Source organism: Embiotoca jacksoni, unplaced genomic scaffold (assembly GCF_022577435.1).
Source record: "Embiotoca jacksoni isolate LCO1_2020_lvr unplaced genomic scaffold, fEmbJac1.0.p SCAF_10, whole genome shotgun sequence".
Classification (NCBI taxonomy): Eukaryota; Metazoa; Chordata; class Actinopteri; family Embiotocidae; genus Embiotoca; species Embiotoca jacksoni.
Window position 1 is genome coordinate 17,628,525 of NW_027185230.1, and position 20,739 is coordinate 17,649,263.

Sequence of the window (20,739 nt, forward strand, 5' to 3'; positions counted from 1 at the left end):
GCTCTGCTCACAAAACAAAGCTGAAGCGAAGATTGTATTTTAATTCAACAAGCAACGCTAATAAAACACCCCTCGTTTGTGATCATTAGCTTCCAACAGGGAAAAAAAGAAGAAGTTATTTGGACCCTGATTGTGATTATAGTACGGCTGCATTTATTGCTAGTGCCACCTCAGAGACCAGATGTTGAATAATCAAATGTGATGAGACTTGTTTCTTCACAATTCCCCAGCAGTACTGTTAAGTGGGATTTGAATGAAATTAGAGAGAAAAGTCTTCAAGGAGTCTTTAAAGGGGGAAAAAAAAAGAGGAAAAAAAGGCAAAACACCCCCCGAGGTGAAGGATGTAAATTAAAAATAAAAATAAATCACATCACATCTTTAATAACAGACAAGTTTGATTCATTACAACCTAAGCAAAGCGATAAAAAAAAGCAAACATTTCATTCAGCTTTTTTGGGATCCTTTACAGCAATTGTGAATAATCTCCGAACCAAACTTCACATCGAACCCAAATTGTTGGCAGCCGGGTCGATCAGAATCCACACAGATGATGTCAGCACGACGAATGCTGAAGTTCAGGTAGAGTCTTTGTGAAATGTTGTTAGCTTCTAAGTAGGAGTCCTGCGAGTTTGCACACGTTCAGCACATCACATGCACACGCTGTATCAACGCCAGTGAAGTTTCTCAGGGAAGCAACATGATTTTGATAAAACGTCCCATCTTTTTTTTTTTTTTTTTTTTTTTTGTCTTTCAATTTACAGAAGAGAGGTGAGCAACAGAATGTAAAAGCAAAGAACAGTTTTAAGGAAAGAAGTTATTTCTACCAATCTAAGCAGATTCTCCAGTTCATGGGCTGAACCCCCAGACGATGCATTTCTGGGGAGATGTTTACCATGTTGACATGCAATGATGTCCAAAAATTATTTGTTTTTGTTTTTTTCAGGGTTAATAAAATAAGTCCTTTACCAATAGCATGAATGGAGGGTCATGTCTTCAAAACTTTATTTACCAGCAAAATACCAAAGAAAAATGACAACAAAGTGCCCCACTGCATTTCAAATTTGTTAAAAAAAAACTTTTAATTGACTTTGCTTCATATAGTAAGTCGTATCAAGTGTTTTCCTGGTCTTAAGGGCTACTGTCCATAAACGGAGTAATTACAGTTTGGCAAAACGGTGTGAAAAATGAACCATCTTGAGTTGGCCATTTTTTATTTTCCCCCACTTCAGAGAAAAACACAAAAAGCAAATGTCTTTTCCGTTTACCAATCTCCCCATAAAAGTGACTAATAATAAATTAAAGAAGGACCTTGAAGAGATCTGCTTAAAAGACTGTTTTGTGTGTATGCATATATTTATATATATATTTATATATCTCTATACGTGGTGTGAAATAATAAGCGTCCCGTTATGAAAGTTCATGAGGGGCAATTCGTTATGATGTCTGCATGTATGCCCCTTGCCCTCGGTGCCTTGTGATCAGGTGGTTTTCGAAGGCCCAGACGTCGGTCAAGGAGCTTCGTGTCGGCAGGCTCGGTGGTGATGAGGATTTTAAGGTCCATTGTTATGCCTTGCCCTCTTCTACTTTGACAGCCTGGGGTTTGATGGCTCCAGTGCGTGCTGGTTTGGCTGGCCCGGCGGAGGGTAGGGGCTCCTGGAGTTTGCTGGTCATGCCCCCGGGCGGTGTTTTGCCCTCCCCTACTGCCTTGCGCACGTCTCGCATTGTTTTATTCTGCACAAAGAAGAGGCAGAGTTACTGGGACCTGCCGCGGCGCCTGGCGAGATGTAGATAGATATACACACATTCATGCATTAAACAAGTGTTTGGATTGTCCAAAGCTGCTGTTCAGGAATCAGGTTAAAAAAAAAAAAGAAAAGTAGATGTTTAACCAACTACACACCAAACATTTCTAACTCTAATGCTGAATCTTAATTACAGCGAACTATTCATGAGCATCAGACCAAATACAAAAATGGAACAACTGATTATATTTAATGATACAAAAGTTGTTACTGTTACAACAATAAAAAAAAAATAATTATATTTTTACAGAACAGTTCACTCTACACACACATTATCACTGCAGCTATCGACTGTATAGAATAGACGATTGCAGATTAATCTTAAATCACTAATTTATTCAGGAGATATCAGATACGACAACTCGAACTTTACATTGAAAGTTAAAGCACACAAACTCAGAAACACACAATCAATTCAAATAGAGAAAAAGAAAATGGATGAAATTAAATTACCTATATTTACAGTGGGTGGCTCACCTTCATGCCATCCTCTGGCCCTTTGACTGGGGGCTCAGGGACCGAAGGAGGGGTGGGGTGGGGGGGGTCACGGACAGGGTTGGGGTAAGGGGGGGGGCGGATGATAACGGGCTTGTTGACCTGCATAACAGGTCTCTGGATAGGGTTGGGGAAAGGGCCAGTGGTGGGGGGGCGCATGTGCATCACCATGCTGCCTTGAGCAGGTGACATCTGTTGGTCATGGGAGTGGGGGGATGGGGGGGGGAGGGGGGTACATGAAATACAAATAGTTAGCATGCTAGTACTGAATTTCTTAAGGAATTTTCACACTTTGTCAAAATACAGGAAATAGTCACAGGTTTGTTTTGTATGATTTCCAACTGTATATAATAATAAATTATTGTTATATTACATTTTTACAGGTGAACCCTGGATTATCATTTCGAGACAGACCGGCGAGCGCTTTTGACAGCATACTTAAACATAACTAACGTGGAAAAAACCTGTAGTATCAGCCTATATTAAAAAAATGGCCCGATTAAATAAATGCATTGCAACATTTGTGCGTGAAAAATAACTACCTGCTGAGTAAAATGTGTAGGTAGAGGGCCTATAGGCCCCCCAGGACCAGAGGGCTTCCCACTGGGGCTGGCAGAACCAGGCCTGAGGAGGAAAGAAAATTAAATTCTTCAAATGTGGATTGTGATAACAATGGATTACATATGGAGAGTCAGCTTTATCTACAGTTCTACACATTCGAGTTGTATAAATGATTTCCAGCCACCTGTAGGAACCTCCGGGCATGCCCTGGGAATGATTGGCCTTATCAGAGAACTGGAAACCTTTCATTTCCATCTGGGAACCCTGAGAAAGGGGTGAGAAAAAGATATCTCGTTACTACACAAACGTCGGCTGCTTGTTTCCATCAGGATGGATCGGAGAAACGACACACTAATGGTGAGCTTGACTGTACCGCTAGTTCTAGTAGATCAAATGGATTTTAACATTATTAATCTGAGGGTTCGGTAACAGATCGGGAAGGCTCACCTCTCTGCTGCCGGACATGAGGCCCGGCTGAGATCCGGGTGGCATCATCCGGCGTGGAGCTCCCACTGACAGGTTCTGGCCCTGCTGCAGCTGGATGGACTGTGGGAGGATGAGATGCTGCTGAGCTGAACCGTAGCGCAGCTGAGAGCCAGGCAGGGGCATCGTGACCTGGTGGAAATCAACACATTATTCATGTTAGAATTCAAGCCAACGGCTCAATAAGGCTCTGGTAATAATAAGGCGTATACCCGCTGGACTCAGATGAATGCTACGTAAAAAAAAAAAAAAAATCAAATCCTTCTGAAATCTGACAAACATCAAGAAGAATAAAGTATCTTGAGCTCTCATGAAACTGAGCTCCAACGATCCACCAACCTGGATGAGCTGAGAGTCCATTAGTTGTGAAGAACCCATCCCGGGCCCCTGGTTCATCTGACTGTCATAGACGAGCTGCTGGCTGCCGTTCAGAGGCTGGTAGTGCGAGCCGGACTGCGACTTCACCATGTCTGAGGGCTGCATGCCGGGGAAAGCCGAGTAAGGCCCCTTGAGAGGGGCCCCGCCCGACAGCACCAGGGGGCTGGGCTGTGACAGGTTGGGATGCATGTAAACCTGGGACCTGAAAGGCAGCAGAATGAGTGACAAGAAAACATATTAAAATACATTTTCATACATTCAGGTTCCATCTGTGTGCCACAAACATTCGACAGACAATTATGACTTCAGTGAGGCTCAGTAATGTGACCAGTAAGAAGTCGTGGAAAACAGAGCTGGCGGTACCTGAAGGGAGGAATGGAGTTGAACATCTCTTGGGACTGAGAGACGGGTAAACCTCCTCGAAGCCCCAACTGAGCCTGAGCCTGAAGAGATGTATGTAAAGAGATGGGAATCTGCTGGGCTGCAGCCGCCTGGATGGATGAGCACACGTGACATCATGACAATCTGCTGATTGAACAAAAAAACAAGCCCGTGTTCGTGTGCGTGTTTAGTTTTCTAACCTGTTGGTAGGTCTGCTGCTGCGTCATGGTGGGAGGCACGAGGCGCGGCTGGCTCGGAAAGACGTGACCGTCCAGATACAACGGAGGAATATGATTACCTACATCCGGGACAAAAGAAAACAGGCTTTTAATTTTCGTTCGTAAAAATGAATCCTTCATCAAACAGGGAGGTGGAAGTGTAGATTTACCTTGCATGGACATGGAAGGTGCTACTGATGCAACCGGCATCGGCGGCATGGAAACTCCTCCAAAAGAACTGTAGCTGACACCGGTGGATGAGCCAACGCTGCAGGGAGGTTGAACACTTGAAACGCCGCCGCCTGGAGAGCCCTGCTCGGGGAGGGACTGGGAGTTCTCCCACGCCTTACGAGCCGATTCCATCTGCACAAAAGGAATAATTAACAAGTTTATTTACACATAAAATAACAGTCAGTGTTGCTTTTATGTTTGCACAAAATGTTCCCTTCCCAAGTAAGGGTTGCATAAACAGACTGACGAGTCTTCATCGGTCACATGTATGAAAAGATAAAACTCAATTCAAATACCTTGAGAGTGAGGTCAGCACTCGGGAAGGAGAGAGGGTTGAGATTAATGCCAGGCTGCAGGTGGTTGGAGCGAAGCATAGGGATACTCTGATTGAGCACCGTCTGTTTGAAAAAATAAATAATAGTTAATATACATACTTTTCATAAAAAGAAATAATAATTAAAAAAAGACACTTCACCATTATCGTCAAAACAACTTGAGGCATTGAGATAATGGTTTCAGCTGAAACTGTCAGACTTTGTCTTTGATGCATTTGGATTACCTAAAACTCGATTTATTTACAAAACACCACAAAAACATAATATATATATATATATGTCATAATGACTTACGTTGGTGGTGAGTGCATCCTGAAGCTTGTTCACAGGATTGGACACGGGCACCGGGGTCGAACCCGGCGGGAGGCTGAAATCAGAGTCTTTGGCACTGACGCCAAACTCAATGGGAGGCACCGGCAGCACAGTGTCCACGTGGAGATCCACACCGTTGACTGGCGTGATGGGGCCTCCCTCCAGCCTGTCAACACCTTCAGAGCCCTTGCGGTGCTTCAGGGAACGTTCGTTTCCGATGGGACCCGGTTTGTGCTGTTCTTTACTCTGTTCTGGGCCGGCATCAGAGTCCTGGTGGAGAAGAGGGGGGAAAAAATAAATAAAAAAAAGCACATTTAAGTTTCTCCAAGTAATTATTTGTCAATGATTAGGCAGAAAAAAAAACTTTTCAAGAACTGTTTTGTTTTTGGTTTTTTTCAGACAGAAAATATGCAATTTAGGTGGAGTCTTGTATGAGCGACGGTATTTCCGTACCTCCGAGTTGGGCTCGCTGCCAGTGTACGACACCTGTTTAGTCCACGAGTCTCCCCCTGAAGACTGCACCGAAAGAGCTGAAAGGACACGCGAATGCCAACGGTGATTATTTGTGAAGAATGCAATTAACTCAACACATCGATTCCATTCGGAGGCCTTAAACATTATTCTGCCTTGAAAAATATGAAAATGTTCATGCCTTTAGAAAAGTGATTTATTCAAGGAGACTTTACGAAGTCCACCAAAAACTGTTTAGAAATGTCATATTTTGTCTTAATAGTACCAACGACATTATGAGGAACAAAGCATGAACAGAAAAGCAGGTGTGATCCTACCTGAGCTGTTGGTCTCCCAGATTTCAGTTCCCAGGTTGTTGGAAGCGATTGCTTCCTCAGGTTGTTCGATGCTCATGCTTCCCTGCTTCTTGGCAAAGCGTGGTGGTATCTTGGATGTGATTGTCCTGTTCTTCACAGACACCTAACATGGGCACGAGGAAAAGCTTAAACTTCATACTTTTTGCAATTTTTTTTTTACAGCAATACTGAGCATATGTTTAACTTACAGCAGCTCCCTGTTCTTTCCTCCTCCTGTCATCTTCCAGTGGGCGTCTTTGCTTTTTGGACAAGGCGTCCTGGTACCCATCTGAATTCGAACCCGGTCCCCCTGCGTCTCCCTCAACTACAAAACAGGCAAGTTGTCAGTGCAGAATCATTTGTAGATGGGTGACAGCTGCATGATGAATAGTCTGTATTTCTTCTATCTTGCGAGTTACTTGCACAACATCATCAGGTATTTCAACTTATATTAGATCCATTAGTAATGCTAATTTCAATTCTATCAACATGGAAAACACAACATTTAAAAAGCTGGACTCACTTGGGTAGCTGCTGAGTTCATATTGGGACAGAGGTTCGGCAATGTCTGTCTTAACAGGTCCTGGCTTCAGCTCCTTGTCTAGTTTCTTCCCAGAGGGCTCACTGGACTCCCTCTCCTCGGGCGCCTGCTCGATGCCGTAGACTGAACCTGAATCATCTGGACTCCTGCTGACAACGGAAGAGAGAGAGAGAGATAAAGATTTATTTAAAGGGCATGTTTGTTTTCTCAAAGTAACGAGAAGTACAAAATTGGTGTTTCAGCTACTTTCTAAGCAACACATAAAGGGTGGCGGATAGCACAACGTTCACCTCACCTCTTACAAGAAGACCCTCCATTCTGCCAACTGTCGCTCCTGTTAGAGGCCGAGTTGGGTGGATTATCAGGTGCACGGACCATCTTGCCCGCTTCCAGCAGTGATGGTTCTCCCTTCCTGTTTTGCCGCTCCACCAACGGTCTCTGACTGGAGAAGCTTCTCTTGGAAAGTTCCCTCTTCTCCCCGGAGCCTGGTTCACTGTGTCCGGAGTCGGAGGGAATATCCCCGTGGCCCTGGGTAGCCATGCCTGCGCTTCCACCCCGCTTCTCTCTCCAGTCCCCGAAGTCGCTGTTTTCTGATCCCGTCTCCCATTCCTCTGTCTGACCGGGCTGGCTAGGACGTCCGGAGTAGTGGCCGCTGGGCCAGTTGTCATCCGCGCTGCCTTTGCTGCGACCTGGCCAGGGGTTTGCAAAGTCTCCATTGATGTACTCGTCGCTCGTCCACTGGTTTGACCCGGGTTCACGTTCTTGTTGGAGACGACGGAAGCGCGGAGGCTTGTCTTGACGCGGAGGACGCCGTCTCCTCAACATCTGTCTGTCAGGGTTTTCGCTGTCGATGTAGTATTCCCCTTCACGGTCCTCGGTGCCGTTTTCCATGAAGGAGCCAGTAAATTTAGGAGTGTACTTGAGAGCATCGCGTTCGACCGGGGGTCTGCGGGAGTAAGTGGTCTCGGCTCCGGGACCGTAACCATTTTCTTGCATGGAACCACTGCTGAACTGGGGGCCACGGCCCCTCCACGTCGAGATGTCCCTGGATCCTCCGAAGCCTCGACTGTAGCTACCGGTGGTGTTCAGTCGGGGAGGAAGAACGCGACCTCCGAAGCCTCGGCCGACCTTGGTCTTTTCTCTGGACTCTTGGGCTGCCTGGTCGTCTGTGTACACCTTGTTGGATCTCCAAGAGTCTCTGTCAGCTTTACGGACTTCTCCGGTCTCCGTGTAACCTTCACCGTTTTCAGACCCCTTCTGGCGGCGCCGCTTGGGAAGTTCCTCGTACTCAGAGGCTTCACTTAAGGTCTCGCTGACATTTCGCCTGCGGGGCTTCCCTCTCTGGAACTCCTCAACCTTGATAAGGTCTCTGGGTGGTGCCCGACCTCTGCCAGTCCGTTGAGTGCCACCGCCGTTGTTGTTGTTATAGGCCCCTCTGAGATTATCTCCACCTCGGCCACCGCGGGTTCCACCTCTTGAGTTAAATTCCCTGAAGCCTCTGCTGCGACCTCTACCCGTCCCCCTGATTGCACCGAAGGCCTGTTCTTCATCGATAAAGATCCAGTTATTGCGCCGTGGGGCCTGTGGTTCTCGGTTTTCCTGGATTTCTCTCGGTGACTGGCTCTTGCCGCTGCTCCAGGGGTTCTCCTTGGGAGAGTCGTCACCGTGGGTGCTCAGCGGCCGGTCCGTTTTGCTGGGAGCTGGTGACTGACGCTGCCTCTCCTCAGGCTGCTTCTCAACGACAGGTGAGGCCGAGCGCCTGTTGTTGGCCGGCTGATTATCTTTCTTCAGATCATAAACATTAGTAAGAACTTCCTTCTCCAGGCGATAGGGGACGGGCTTCTCCTCAGGCTCCGGTTTAGGTTTTTCATTCTCCTTATCTTCCACTTTGAGAGCTTTAAGAACTGGTTTCTTGATGGGCCCAGTTCTGCGGGTCATGGTCCGTCCACTGGTCTCAGACGGCTGGCCGACACTACTACTGGAACTGGAACTGGCTTCAGACCACTGGCTTTGGGCACTGTTGAGTCCACCATCTTGTTTCTGGCTACCATCTCTTTTCCAGTTGTCCTTGGAGCAATCTAAGGTCTCATCGTGAGATTCAAAGCCGTCCTTTAGATGCTTGTCTCTTGAGTCTTGTTTTGGGTATTCACTGTCTGAGTGATTCTGAGAGAGGTTCTGAGCAGTGGTGAGCAAGCCTTGGTCGTGATGTTGGTGTTCTCGGTCAGAGACTCGGCTCTGGTAAGCATGATGGGGGAGGTCATCTTGAGAGTGGGTCAAACAGTCGTTGGCCCTCTCTTCATAGGAGTCCTGTTGGGTGGGGGCCATATCACCTCTGTGGAAATAAGGAGAAACAAAAAAAGGTGAAGAATGACAAACACAAGACAGAAGCCCATCATAGGATCCCGTAACACTGACAGATTGTCACACTTTCTATTGTTATAGTCTGACCGTCTAAGTTATCCTTTAATTCCACAATCATGATTGAACACAGAACATGTTGAAGGAAGTAATGACGAGCATTTTGCTTTTCACGACGGATTCCAGTGACTATAATCAAAATACAAGAATGCTTTATGTCTTAATTGAAGGACCGTGATATTAACTAACCTGTCATCAGGTTGGCCGCCGTCCGAGCTTTCATGCTGTCTCTGATAGGGTGGAGTGAAGCTGCGCAACGGGTAGCCATCTTGGTTCCACATCGGGTAAGGCTCGGTGGAAGGTGCTCGTCTCTCCTGGTGCAGGCTGGGATGGCATCCGTCATCAGAACCAGGACTGTTCAGGTGGTCTTGATGCATGATGGGTTTTACCATTCCTGCTAAAAATACAAAAATTAAAAATGACAGATGTCAAACTGGAGTTTTCTATAATAGGACAGCTGACGCTATTGCTTTTTTTTTTTTGTTACAGGATGTGAACACAGAAATCATTTCAGCCACATTTTTGTTTGTCTGACAGAACATATTGGTTCTCATTTTAAAATCATTCCAGCTGTCAAGACTACGTGACAGCTTGTGCTGTACGTCTGAAAGCAAACACATTTTTACACTTCGAATGTAATTGCCTTCATTCTGCTTCCAAAACATGATTGACCTACAGCTCAATAACTGTGTGGCTGCATGCAGACACACACTGCTGCGGCGCTGTTGTGCCGTCTACAACACAGCTTTAGTGTTTACCTGAAGAATGGACAGCACCAGGGTAGTAGTCCACAGGAGATCGTCCTTGGGTCATGCGGGGATCCATGAAAGGCGGCATCATCATCCAGCGAGGATCAAACCCGAGGACATGCGGGGGATAGTAGCCACGCTGGGTGTGGCTGGAGCCCGAAGGAGCAGCGTGACCCGACTGCTGCCAATGCTGCATCTTGAACACTTGTTCCTATGAAATGTGTACAACGGACACACTTAAGAAACGGTGGGCAAAATCCAGACTCCTTGTTCAGTCATTGAAACTAATATGAGACTTTAGTAGTCTTAGCTGGGTCAGGAGGATATCTTTCAGTGTTTCAGTCTATCCCTATCCCTCAAATATATATTTTGATTAAACACAAAATATGTTAAAGATGCTCTAATAAAGGAATTAATGACTTACAGTATAGAGCAAAAATGCACTAATGCAATCAGTCTTTTTTTTTACATCACAAATTGTAGCATTTCATAGGAGAAGCACCGGTTTTACTATGAACCGACAATTCTTGCTGCCTGACCTGATTGTGAAATAGAGCCTTTGATAATTACTGTTATGGGGATGCTGTTTGATCTCCCCCAAATCAAATGGAAGAAAAGACCAAGACAGCCCAGACCAAACACTCCGCTCTCCAAATAAAAAAGGATTTTTATATGCTGGAATCATATTTGCTAAAAGCCATCCACAGCTTCTCACACTAACAGCCGTGTTCGTGTGTGTGTGTGTGTGTGTGTGTGTGTGTGTTTGTGTGTGTGTGTGTGTGTGTGTGTGCGGATGATTATGCCAGCTGACCTGATGCAGGGTAAATAGGTCAGCCAGAGAGATGTCTCAGGTGGAAATCTCTAATGCAGTTAGCAAAACAGCTGTTCCAGGCGGTTAATTTGTGTGTTTGGAAAAGCTGCAGGGAGCTCACAGTTTTGGCCCCGATATACGCCGTTTTGTGAGAATAGTCATTTCTGTATGAAGGAGGAGTTAGCAGGACCCGTAGAGAAGTACACCAGGTTGAAATAAAACAGGAGTTATCTGTAACAACGGACCAGCCAATGACCAAGAAATATTATGTGGTTCAATGCTTTTCATGTTTGTCAATTGAAATCCCTGTTTCCTTGATCTCTAGAAAACGCACTTGTCGCAACAAAACCACTTGACAGGAGAGAAGAGGCACCAGCTGGTTCTGACCTGCTGCTGCTGGTGATGCTGTGGCTGCTTTTGAAAGCGGGGTGGGATCGGTTTGGAGGGATGACGTCCACAGTAGTCTCCTGAGGAGGGGGAGGAGGGCTCCTGGATTTCATCCTCACTGCCACGGTAGGTAGAGAAGCCGGACTCGTCACGGTAACTGTGGCCAGGCGAGTTGTCTGCGGGACACTCACTACCATCTGGAAACCGTTCGAATCACAAAGCATGCTTAGATTTTTCATTATTGCAAAATATCTATACATAACTATAATAAATGTAGGTCAAAATGTAGAAGTACACTTGCAGTTCATTTTTGTACCTTTTGTGCTGTACGGCCAGGTCTCATGCTGGCCTTTACTGTGCTCCCTGTTTGGCGACAGCGGGACTTCTTTTCCCTCTCCCTCCTTCTGGCCGTCCTCTGGCCTCGACATCTGCCTTTCGGTCTTCCCAAACTTCTCATCCAGCCTTTTGAGTTTTTCGGCACATGCGGCCAGCCGTTCCTCGCGGGCCCGCCTCTCTTCCTCCTCCCGCCGCCTGCGTGCTCTTTCAACAGCCTCAGACAGCTCGGGCGACACGTACTTCGCCCTCGCTGGTGCCTGAGTCTGAGACTGGCGCTGGTGATCATCCTGGTCGACCAGTGGCTCACCTTGGATTTTCTGCTGGGCCTGGAGGGAATACAGAGGCAGTTAAATAGTGGAGGGCTGCTGCTTTGTGCTGATTTTTTCTTTCTTTTCAGAAGTATAACAATTGACCGCTTAAATCATTTTTAAAGCTTTGTAAAACATTAATATTGTATCCTTTGAGAAAAGATTTTAACTAAGAAATATTTTTTTTACTCTTGAGTGATGAAAAATATTTCCTATTCAAGCATGTAAGTTTGGAGGTGGGCAACCAGAGCAATCAGGTTCAGTTTAAGTGTTTATAAAATGTTGTATTCCTCTAAATTATTGAAACATGGGGAAAATAAGAGGAAGGATGACAAGCATTTGACTTGGTCCAGGAAGCTCAGCCACTCACATCGAGAACTTAAAAGCCACAAAGACTTGTTTAATGAGAGACCATTTTAAATATGTAGGTCTAAATGTACAGCATTTCCATTTTCCACATCCATTTCACTCGTACAGCAAAAGGCTCAGCAAGTAAAGAGTGGTCAGACTCAGATCACTATGGTTACTGCAAGGTTATCTCTCCTGATTCACAATGACAGTCTCACTTGAGGGCGTGTGAAGGCTCACTGCTTTTCATATGCTTTAAAGTGATGTCTTTTGCGTCACAGTCACAGAGGGATTCAGGTACAAGATGCGTTTTCACAGTGAATATCATCATAATGAGTTAATCTTGGACCTTCATCTTTTGAGATTACTTATGTAAGTAGAAAAACACTCCACTGGGTGCCGTTACCTGGGAGTCCGTGGGGAGATATCTGCCGTTGGTCTTCCTGGGAGGCTCGTGGTGGTGATGTTGGTAGGAATAACTCTCCTCAGGGCACTCCTGGGGGTAAGACGCCTCACCTGAACTCAGGGAGGATTGGCAGTCCCGCTGGCTCTCTCTCTCTCTCTCCCTCTCCCACTCAGTCCTAGAAAAGTAAGAAGCCAGAAAGCCTTTAAATAACAACCCAACAGTGACAGTAAAGGGTTCAGAGCAACTGTAAGCGATGAGGAAAGAGTTCTCACCAGAGCTTGTGTTTTTCACCAGCAGAGTGTTCATCTTCGTCATCACTGAACTTGAGCTTCTCACTATAATCAACTTCTTCATGAAGTCCTGAAAAAAAAAAAAAAAACACAATAAAAAAAGTCAGCATGAGTGGTGATGAAGGGTGTGATGAACAGGCACTGATAACAGCGCTTGTGTTTGCTTGCCGTCAGCTATTACTAACCAAAACTAAGAATTCTATTGTACGTGATGATTTACAGAGTGGAGTGATATCAGTACTTTCAAAAATTTGTTCTGCTATAATAAATGTACAGCTATGTTTTGATGCAAAGATGATGAGCGTGTTGTTGTTGTTGTTGTTGTTGTTAACCCCAGTAAACTGTACACGAAAGTCCACTTGACTCTGCCTGCTGTTTGTGAGGAGCTCAGCTTAAACTCATGTAAACAGGCAGCGACATGGAGGAGAAAACAAAGTGGAGAAAACCACCGAAGTACAAATTACCACTTAAACCAGGCTTTAGGTGTCGTCCCTTCTTCACACTATGTACCGGAATTTCTATTATCGGAACAATAATTAAATGTTCTTACTTGGCAGCTGATAATGTATCAGCAACAGATATAATGTAAATCCATGGTAATGAATAAAGAAATACAGCAACTTCACACAGACTATGATGATAGAGAGTATACAGACACATCATATAGAAACATCTAACATGGCAGTGTGAACTCTTATCTGGTCACACTAAAAGAGGGAGCTGGAGGCAATTAGACGAGTCTTAGAAATACTGACCAGCCCATCCATCCTCACAGTCATTGTCAAGCTCGTCCAGATCCTTCAAATCATCTGGATTAATAATAGCCGGGCGTTGTGGTCTGTCACCAGGCCTGCGGATAGGCTGAGAAGAGAGTCGAGGCGCAGCTCGGACAAAGCGGTTCTCTCTCCTCGCATCGCCACTGCAATCACAAAACAGATGGTGAAACGAGAAATGAACAACTGCTGGACGTCAAACTGTTTCATTTTGTGTGGATATTCAGAATGAACTTACTTGACAAGTTCAGGTTTGGTAAAGTTCTGCCTAAAAGTGGGTTTGCTGTCAAATCGGGCTGGGGCTGCTACGGTGGTAGGAACATGGTCGGTACCTGGGGCTTCACGTGTGTCTTTGGAGCACATCTGAAAACAGCAGGATCATACGGGGGTGTTTGTATCAGAAGTACAATGGACTGGGTTTTCTTAAACAATGGCCTGAAAAGTTAAATGAATCATATAGCACTCACAAATGCAGGCAACATGTCATGGTAGACAGCAGTTGAAGTGTGGTGAAGCTGGTACTGCAGGGCAGTCGGGACGGTTGTTCTGCGGACAGGCTGGGCGGGTCGCAGGGAGGGCTCCTTGGGGTCGATGCTCGGTGACTGAGCCGTCACTACGCTGGAAGAGGTGGTGCAGGTGGCAGAGGAGGGGTGAGATGAGGCTGGAGGGGTGCCGGTCTCACCCAGGGCAGTGAGCTTACACTCGGGTTCTGCTGGCAGGCAGAGGGACAGGGACGAGGGCTGAAGGTTCCTGCCACCACCTTCCCTCCAGCTCGTCACATCTTGGAAGTGGGAAAAGGGAGATATCAGAAACGGTCATTTTTGTACATGAGTAGTGAAGAAATTTCCCCTCGGGGATTAATAAAGTGTATAAAATAAAAAAAAAAATCAAATCAAAGAAGTAAATACAGCACCAGACCAAACAAAGTAATGGAGCGGTACTGGTGTTAGGAGCTGGAATATAATTAATGAATATCAAACTGTAATTCCTTCCAATACTCATTACTGAAATAAAATCACCTCACTACTATCCAACCGTTGTTTAATCTTATCGCCGTGTCTTTTAAATACACAGTGAAAAGTTGGTCAATGCTCTGAGTCAGTTTAAAACAAAACGTCGTGGTAGACAGCAGTTGAAGTGTGTTTCCACTCAACAACGAGGGTCAATGGCCAAACCTGGGGGTGTCTAATTTGAGTCAGTGTTTAGAAAACATGTCAGTAAGTCTGTTGTGCAATTCTACCTGCCTGAAAACTACACAAAGGCATGAAATCAACAATAAACCGCCCTCTTTCCTTTGTTGTTGCAATATCTCTCCCTTAGTTTGTCAGCGAAGCACTAATGAGGTTTAACAGTATCATTACCTTCCAGACTTTCACAAATCTCCTCATTAGCTTATCTATGAGTGTGCCAGCCAACGCTGTGGAGCTGACAGGCAGGAACAGAACTTACTCTGGGGGCGGAGGCTTGGTCCGGGCCCATACGACGGATCGAAGCCGCTTCTTTCCTTGCCAGCCCTGTCCTGTTCTCCAGCTGCCTTCAGCGTGGGAAATTCCTCGTGAGAGAAGGGCTGAAGTCGGTTTGAGGCCCTTGAACCTGATGTGGTCATTGAAGGAAGGCCATTAATCACAATTGGAATGCCATTTGAGTTTAAACACCCCGTTCTGAATTATATTAATCTGAGATGACTCACCATCTTGCTCTACTGCCTTTCCATTTAGCTGGGCCCATTGCTTTGGTCCACCTGCGTTTGTGTTCTGTAGAAATGAAGAGAACCACGGTTACAGTCCAACAGTTTCTCTGACCCATTTATACTTACGTATTTTGCATAAAGACTTCTTTTCTTGTCCAACCTGGGACCATGAGCTTTCTTGTACAGAATAGCAGTGGGCGATATGGCCCGAAAATAATTTCACGATGTTTGTGGCCATTTTTGCGATAACAATATTATTGACGATATGACAAAATACAGAAAAATATTAGATTATTCATTTTAATTCAAATGATCTCTTAGTTCTATAGTTTGTAAAGAACAGTATCTCAAAGTGAGATTCGGATCCTGTAGACAGGGCCGAGGGGGATGTTGAGGTGCAGCGGTGCAGAGAGCTGCTGCTCTACCAGGAATACCGCGACCAGCTGCAGAGCTTCTCGTTACATATTCGCCGCTGTCAGCAGAACGATGTTTTGGCCTGATTTTCTGAAGTTTATTGTCAACGTTTGCTCATTATTAACGTCGTTTTGGGCTTTTGTTGGACTTTTATTTTGTAACGAGTGGAGTGGTTCACCCGTGCCTCTGCTGCATAACAGTATGACGTCATTACGTCAACAGGTGGGAAAATTGCCATTATCACAATATGAATTTTTTTTATATCGGCTAAAGAATTATACCAGCATTATCGTGAACGATATAATATGGCACACCCCTTGTACAGAAAAGGCATTTTTCTTGATTTTTAGGATATCATTCTTCTGTCCCACCCCATCACATGTATATGAAACAGTTTCAAAGATCAAATAATACACATATATACACATACACACCTCCTGGTTGGCTATCGGTGAGGGCTTCTGAAGATTGGAGACAGATTTCTGTAAAGCCAGCGGCGGCTGCAACTCCGGCAGCTGTGGTATTGATGCAATAGAACTGTAAATACGGAAAAAGACAACTGTTTGTACTGTGACCTGACCGACAGCAAAGGAGAGGAAACAGTCATACGACTCAAGACTGACTCGTTTTAAAAGACTGGACTTGGTGAACAGCTCATTTCTATGAAGCTAAAAGCTTTATTTTTTTCCTGATGCTGCCTGCTGAAAAGGATGTCAGAGTATAAAGTTGATGCTGGTCTCTTGAGGATGCACATCTCCATTGCATCCAATGTTGTTTGCTTCTAGCATTTAAGAGTTACAACACCTAGAACAGCTGTTAAAATACCACTTACACGATGGTGATGTGTAAAAAAATATTATTACAAAATTAATTGTAGTAGTTTATTTACCTGACCAATGATATAATGATAAGATAAGAGAGCTGGTTTGCAGAACCTTCTCGCCTACCTCTTTTGATCGGGTTGTTCCTGCTTGTTCGCCCATCCTGTACCGTCTTTGGGCACTATAATCACGTTGGGATCGTTTCCTTTGTTTTCAGACTTCAAGCTCGGCAGGTGAGCAGGTGGGGGCATGCGCCGGGCTGCGGCCACTTTGCCAAGACTCTGCAAGCCATGTCGCGGAACTACTGGGAGAGAAAACGCATGGTTGAAACATAAAGAGGCGGAAGAAGATTAATAAAAGGGACTGAAACGAGATAACGGAGATGAACAGAAAGTATTGAGGAGAGAAAACAAACCAAAATCAACCTTACCTGTGTTTTTCTGAGTTTCTATTGATTTTCCCTTGTACTTGTCAAATAGGCTGAGTGAGGAATACTTGCTTTTCCCATCCTTGGACTTGGTTATTTGCCCCAAACGATCGGACATTGCGATGTAATGTCATCGAGTATGGAAATTTTTCTTTGCGCCTTTTCCCAGTGCCTTCTGATTCTGCAAAGAGAAGAAAACATTTCGACCTTCAGCACAGACATCAATGTTCATCAATCACACGTTGGGTGTTAAGATGTGGTCGATTCTGAATTCATTTGATTCTTGTCAAATTGCTTGACTACAAAAAGAAACCAAATCCCTCTTCTTTTTTTTAAAGGATTATGCAGCAAAGAGCAGAACCTTATAATTGGGGTGTTATATGTTCTGTTGTTTACCGGGAGTCATATTTTCAAATGATGTACGTGTTAAATATTTACTGTGGACCTTCACTACAACTTTTGCTTCTTCTATACTTTGACGCCGGGGCAGAGATGCCAGATATGAAATACGCACAGATGAAGTAGGATTACTGCAATGTTGTACAACTACATACCTTTCTTGTGTTGATGTTCACTATTATAATTCATACGAATATAATTCATGGTTTCCTTCAAATGTAAATTTTGAGATCCTCTCGCAGCCCAAAACTTTTGACCGTGCAGACTATTTGCACCACAACTGCCGACTGTGCACGAACCAGAAAATCAAAAAGTATGCTCGAAGCTCAATTTAAATAGATCTACACAGACCTTTGCTTGTAATGTGTAGGACAAATCTATATCGCAGACCGATTTGCGATCTCGATTGTAGAAGGTTTAGAGCAGTATACGTGGCTGCATCGAAGGTCTGCAGCAGCCCACATATTTATTTATGAATTGGCCTTTACGAGACCTTTTGGAAACTCCTGCAGGTTAAACAGGGCCGACAAAACATTTTCAAGGTTTACTAACACTGAGAGAAACACTTTAAACCAGCTTCAAAACATCCACTAGCCAGGCAACATAGCAAGCAACACCAACACTTTTTCAAACATAATCACCAGAAAAATATAATTTTATATTCAGGCTAACATGGTAGATTTTCACTGAATTTCATGTTTGACAGTCAGTAGTTGAGTTGTGTGGATTATCTCGAGTAAAAAGGAACATGGCCGTTGGTACATCACCTCTTTAGTTTTTCTAGTGCTTTAAGCACCACAAAATTAAAATTTGGTACCGTCACAAAATCTCAGCAGCACTTATTTTGAAACGACTGATTTGATTTTAAAAATGAATGATAGTCCGACCAAATTTGTATTGACAGGAAGTAAGTGTCATGCCAAGAATCCTTTTTCTTTCTTGAGTCAAACCCCATTTCCATCTATCCTTTCCTTACTGGTTTTATTTTGTAGAAATGACGTGATATTGCCAGAAACTCCTTTGATTTACGGCACATTTTCACAAGACCGATGATCTTAAAGCATTTTATATAAACAATGTGCTTATCCACAGATTCACATATGACATAATCCTAAAGTTATATACTTAAATGACATGAAGTTGTTAGCTCCAACACCGGCGTAACAAAAACAGTAATATGCATTTAGTTGTGATGCAACAACAAAACAATGCTATAATAACCTTAACTGGAACAAAACATTTGGAAACACAAAATGACATCAGACAACAGATGCATGAAAATTTCAGCAAATAAAAGCAGAAATCATTGGGTGGCTATTTTTTTATCCTAAATTAAATGGTTATGACAAAAACAATCGTAATCAATTTTAATGTTTCATGTTGTGATAAACGGTCAAACGTGTTATATATATATATAAATAACATATAACACTTTAATGATGGCTGCATAGTATCTAAACAATACATGCAGATTTGTGGACTATAACACACAAAGGGGGCTGGATGCAAACAGCACACTGCTGATGGTTTAATATAAACTATATATAACATATATATATATATATAAATGTAAACCACGTTAAATATGACCATTTTAGCCAAATATGTGTAACTACATTATGGTACCGAGGCCGCTCAGTTTGAGGCGTTGAACATCACTTATGGCCAAAAATATCTGCCCATCAAGGCGAATTGATTTCCGTATTAAAACCAGTCATGATCTCTCTCAGTTACAGAAAATAATCTCGAAATTTCCACAAAGACCACAAAAATTACACATTTAGTTGCGTTAGCCGGGCGAGCTAACGCTACGAGAGCTAACGCTGTCAATTTCCTGACTTTTGTTTTACTTTTTTTTTTTAACGCTGAATCCATCAGACCGCTAAAAAAAAAAACAACAACAAAAACTAACGCCAGTAAGTTGTTGTCGATCTGGTGTGAATGTAAATGTGAGTTTTCCGAGTTAGGAGCAACGTTTGACCTCCCGTTAGTTGTCGGTGCCTTCACCGCAAGCTAACTGGTGGCTAAACCCCCCCCCCCCCCCCCCCCAAAAAAAAATGTCTATGTAAACATGAAATATTGGTCATATAAGAGAAATACAAATAATAATAATACAAATAAAAATCGTCTTTTCCGTTTATTTATGCAAGAATGCAGAAAAAAAAAAAAACATTTGCTCTAAGTTTAGCATTTAGCCGAGTTAGCTCCGACAGTCGCAGCACCAGCCGATCCGGTGAACTTCCCGTGAAGAACCAGAAAACAGCCCCGAGAGGCCCGACGCTCCCCCCGCTCCGCCCGCTCCGCCCTCCGCACCCTCCCCCGGTGGTGCGTTTAACATTTTTGGCTGACATTATTAAACACAATTGTTGTTTTTTGTTGTTGTTGTTTTAGGTGTGTGTGTGTGTGAGGGGGGGGGAGGAGGGGAGGTTAATCCCTCCAAATAATAAAAACACACTTCGGACCGGTGCTACGGTTCTTCAGCCTTCGCTTTCTGAGGCTTCTTTCGGGGACGGCGTGAAGACAGCGACGGGAACGTAAAGGACGAGGCGATTAAAAATGGCTGCTGCTGCCCAGAACAAAGCGACAATAAAACCGGGCAGCGGAGAAGACGAGCGACGCGGGAGACTCGGCGCCGTATTACCCGCGTTCATAACTCACCGATTCAACTAATTAGGGTGTCTTCTGGTCGGTGACAGCGATGTAGTTCCGCAAAATGTTGTATATTCAAAGGATGGATTGCGATTGTAAAGCCGAATCCTCGTCGGTTGAGCCGATCGCAGTGTTGTTGCTGGGGTCCTACCCGGCCTGAGAATGAACGGGGCAGTGAGTAGGCTGGCTCAGCCCGGCTGACAGCGTCACACGTCACGGAACGACGTTGGCGGGCAAGACGTAAATATCGCCCCCCGGTGGTCAATTCAAACAATTACAGGAACACCTCAGATAGATAGGTAGGTAGGTAGGTAGGTAGGTAGATAGATAGGTAGGTAGATAGATAGATAGGTAGGTAGGTAGGTAGATAGGTAGGTAGGTAGTTACTTTATTAATCCCCAAGGGGATTTTTTTTTTCGCTACAGCAGCATACAGGAAGCAATAAGATAATAATAGAATAATAAAAAGCAATAAAATAGCAGTAAAAAAATATTAAATATAAAATGCACAGTATATACAGTACAGTATATATCTATATATATTATATACAAACAACCAAGAAACACAGACAACAGTGTTATTGTTGTGTGATGGATTTTGCCAGAGGTGAGATAGATAGATAGATAGATAGATAGATAGATAGATAGATAGATAGATAGATAGATAGATAGATAGATAGATAGATAGATAGATAGATAGATAGATAGATAGATAGATAGATAGATAGATAGATAGACAGACAGACAGACAGACAGACAGATAGATAGATAGATAGATAGATAGATAGATAGACAGACAGACAGACAGACAGACAGACAGACAGACAGACACAGACAGACAGACAGACAGACAGACAGACAGACAGACAGATAGATAGATACTTTCTTCATCTCGCAAGGGGAAATTCTTTCGCTACAGAAACATATACAGGTTACAGGGCAAAGCAATACAAATGACATTGATGTAGGAT

General features: G+C 44.1%; 1 protein-coding gene across 6 annotated transcripts; it reads right to left on the reverse strand.

The window, feature by feature from the left end:
• Positions 1 to 365: 365 nt before the first annotated feature.
• Positions 366 to 19,925, reverse strand: prrc2b (proline-rich coiled-coil 2B). 6 transcript variants are annotated; one of them, XM_069171253.1, is made up of 31 exons: positions 19,779 to 19,925; positions 16,725 to 16,902; positions 16,421 to 16,595; positions 15,908 to 16,010; positions 15,060 to 15,123; positions 14,819 to 14,962; positions 13,837 to 14,150; positions 13,608 to 13,732; positions 13,352 to 13,515; positions 12,579 to 12,666; positions 12,307 to 12,481; positions 11,225 to 11,570; positions 10,909 to 11,105; positions 9,720 to 9,921; positions 9,151 to 9,355; positions 6,839 to 8,875; positions 6,526 to 6,692; positions 6,212 to 6,327; positions 5,985 to 6,126; positions 5,650 to 5,726; positions 5,179 to 5,466; positions 4,846 to 4,947; positions 4,489 to 4,681; positions 4,301 to 4,398; positions 4,083 to 4,210; positions 3,681 to 3,921; positions 3,306 to 3,473; positions 3,043 to 3,122; positions 2,840 to 2,921; positions 2,280 to 2,489; positions 366 to 1,731 (listed from the first exon to the last, which is right to left on the reverse strand). In XM_069171253.1, exons 2-31 carry the CDS (start codon positions 16,837 to 16,839, stop codon positions 1,564 to 1,566), a joined length of 6,714 nt encoding a protein of 2,237 aa, XP_069027354.1. In that variant the 5' UTR covers positions 16,840 to 16,902; positions 19,779 to 19,925; the 3' UTR covers positions 366 to 1,563. The 6 variants fall into 6 exon arrangements, with proteins under 6 accessions (XP_069027354.1, XP_069027336.1, XP_069027346.1 ...); XM_069171235.1 differs by having other exon boundaries at positions 9,151 to 9,358; XM_069171245.1 differs by having other exon boundaries at positions 16,421 to 16,598.
• Between the last annotated feature and the right edge of the window lie 814 nt (positions 19,926 to 20,739).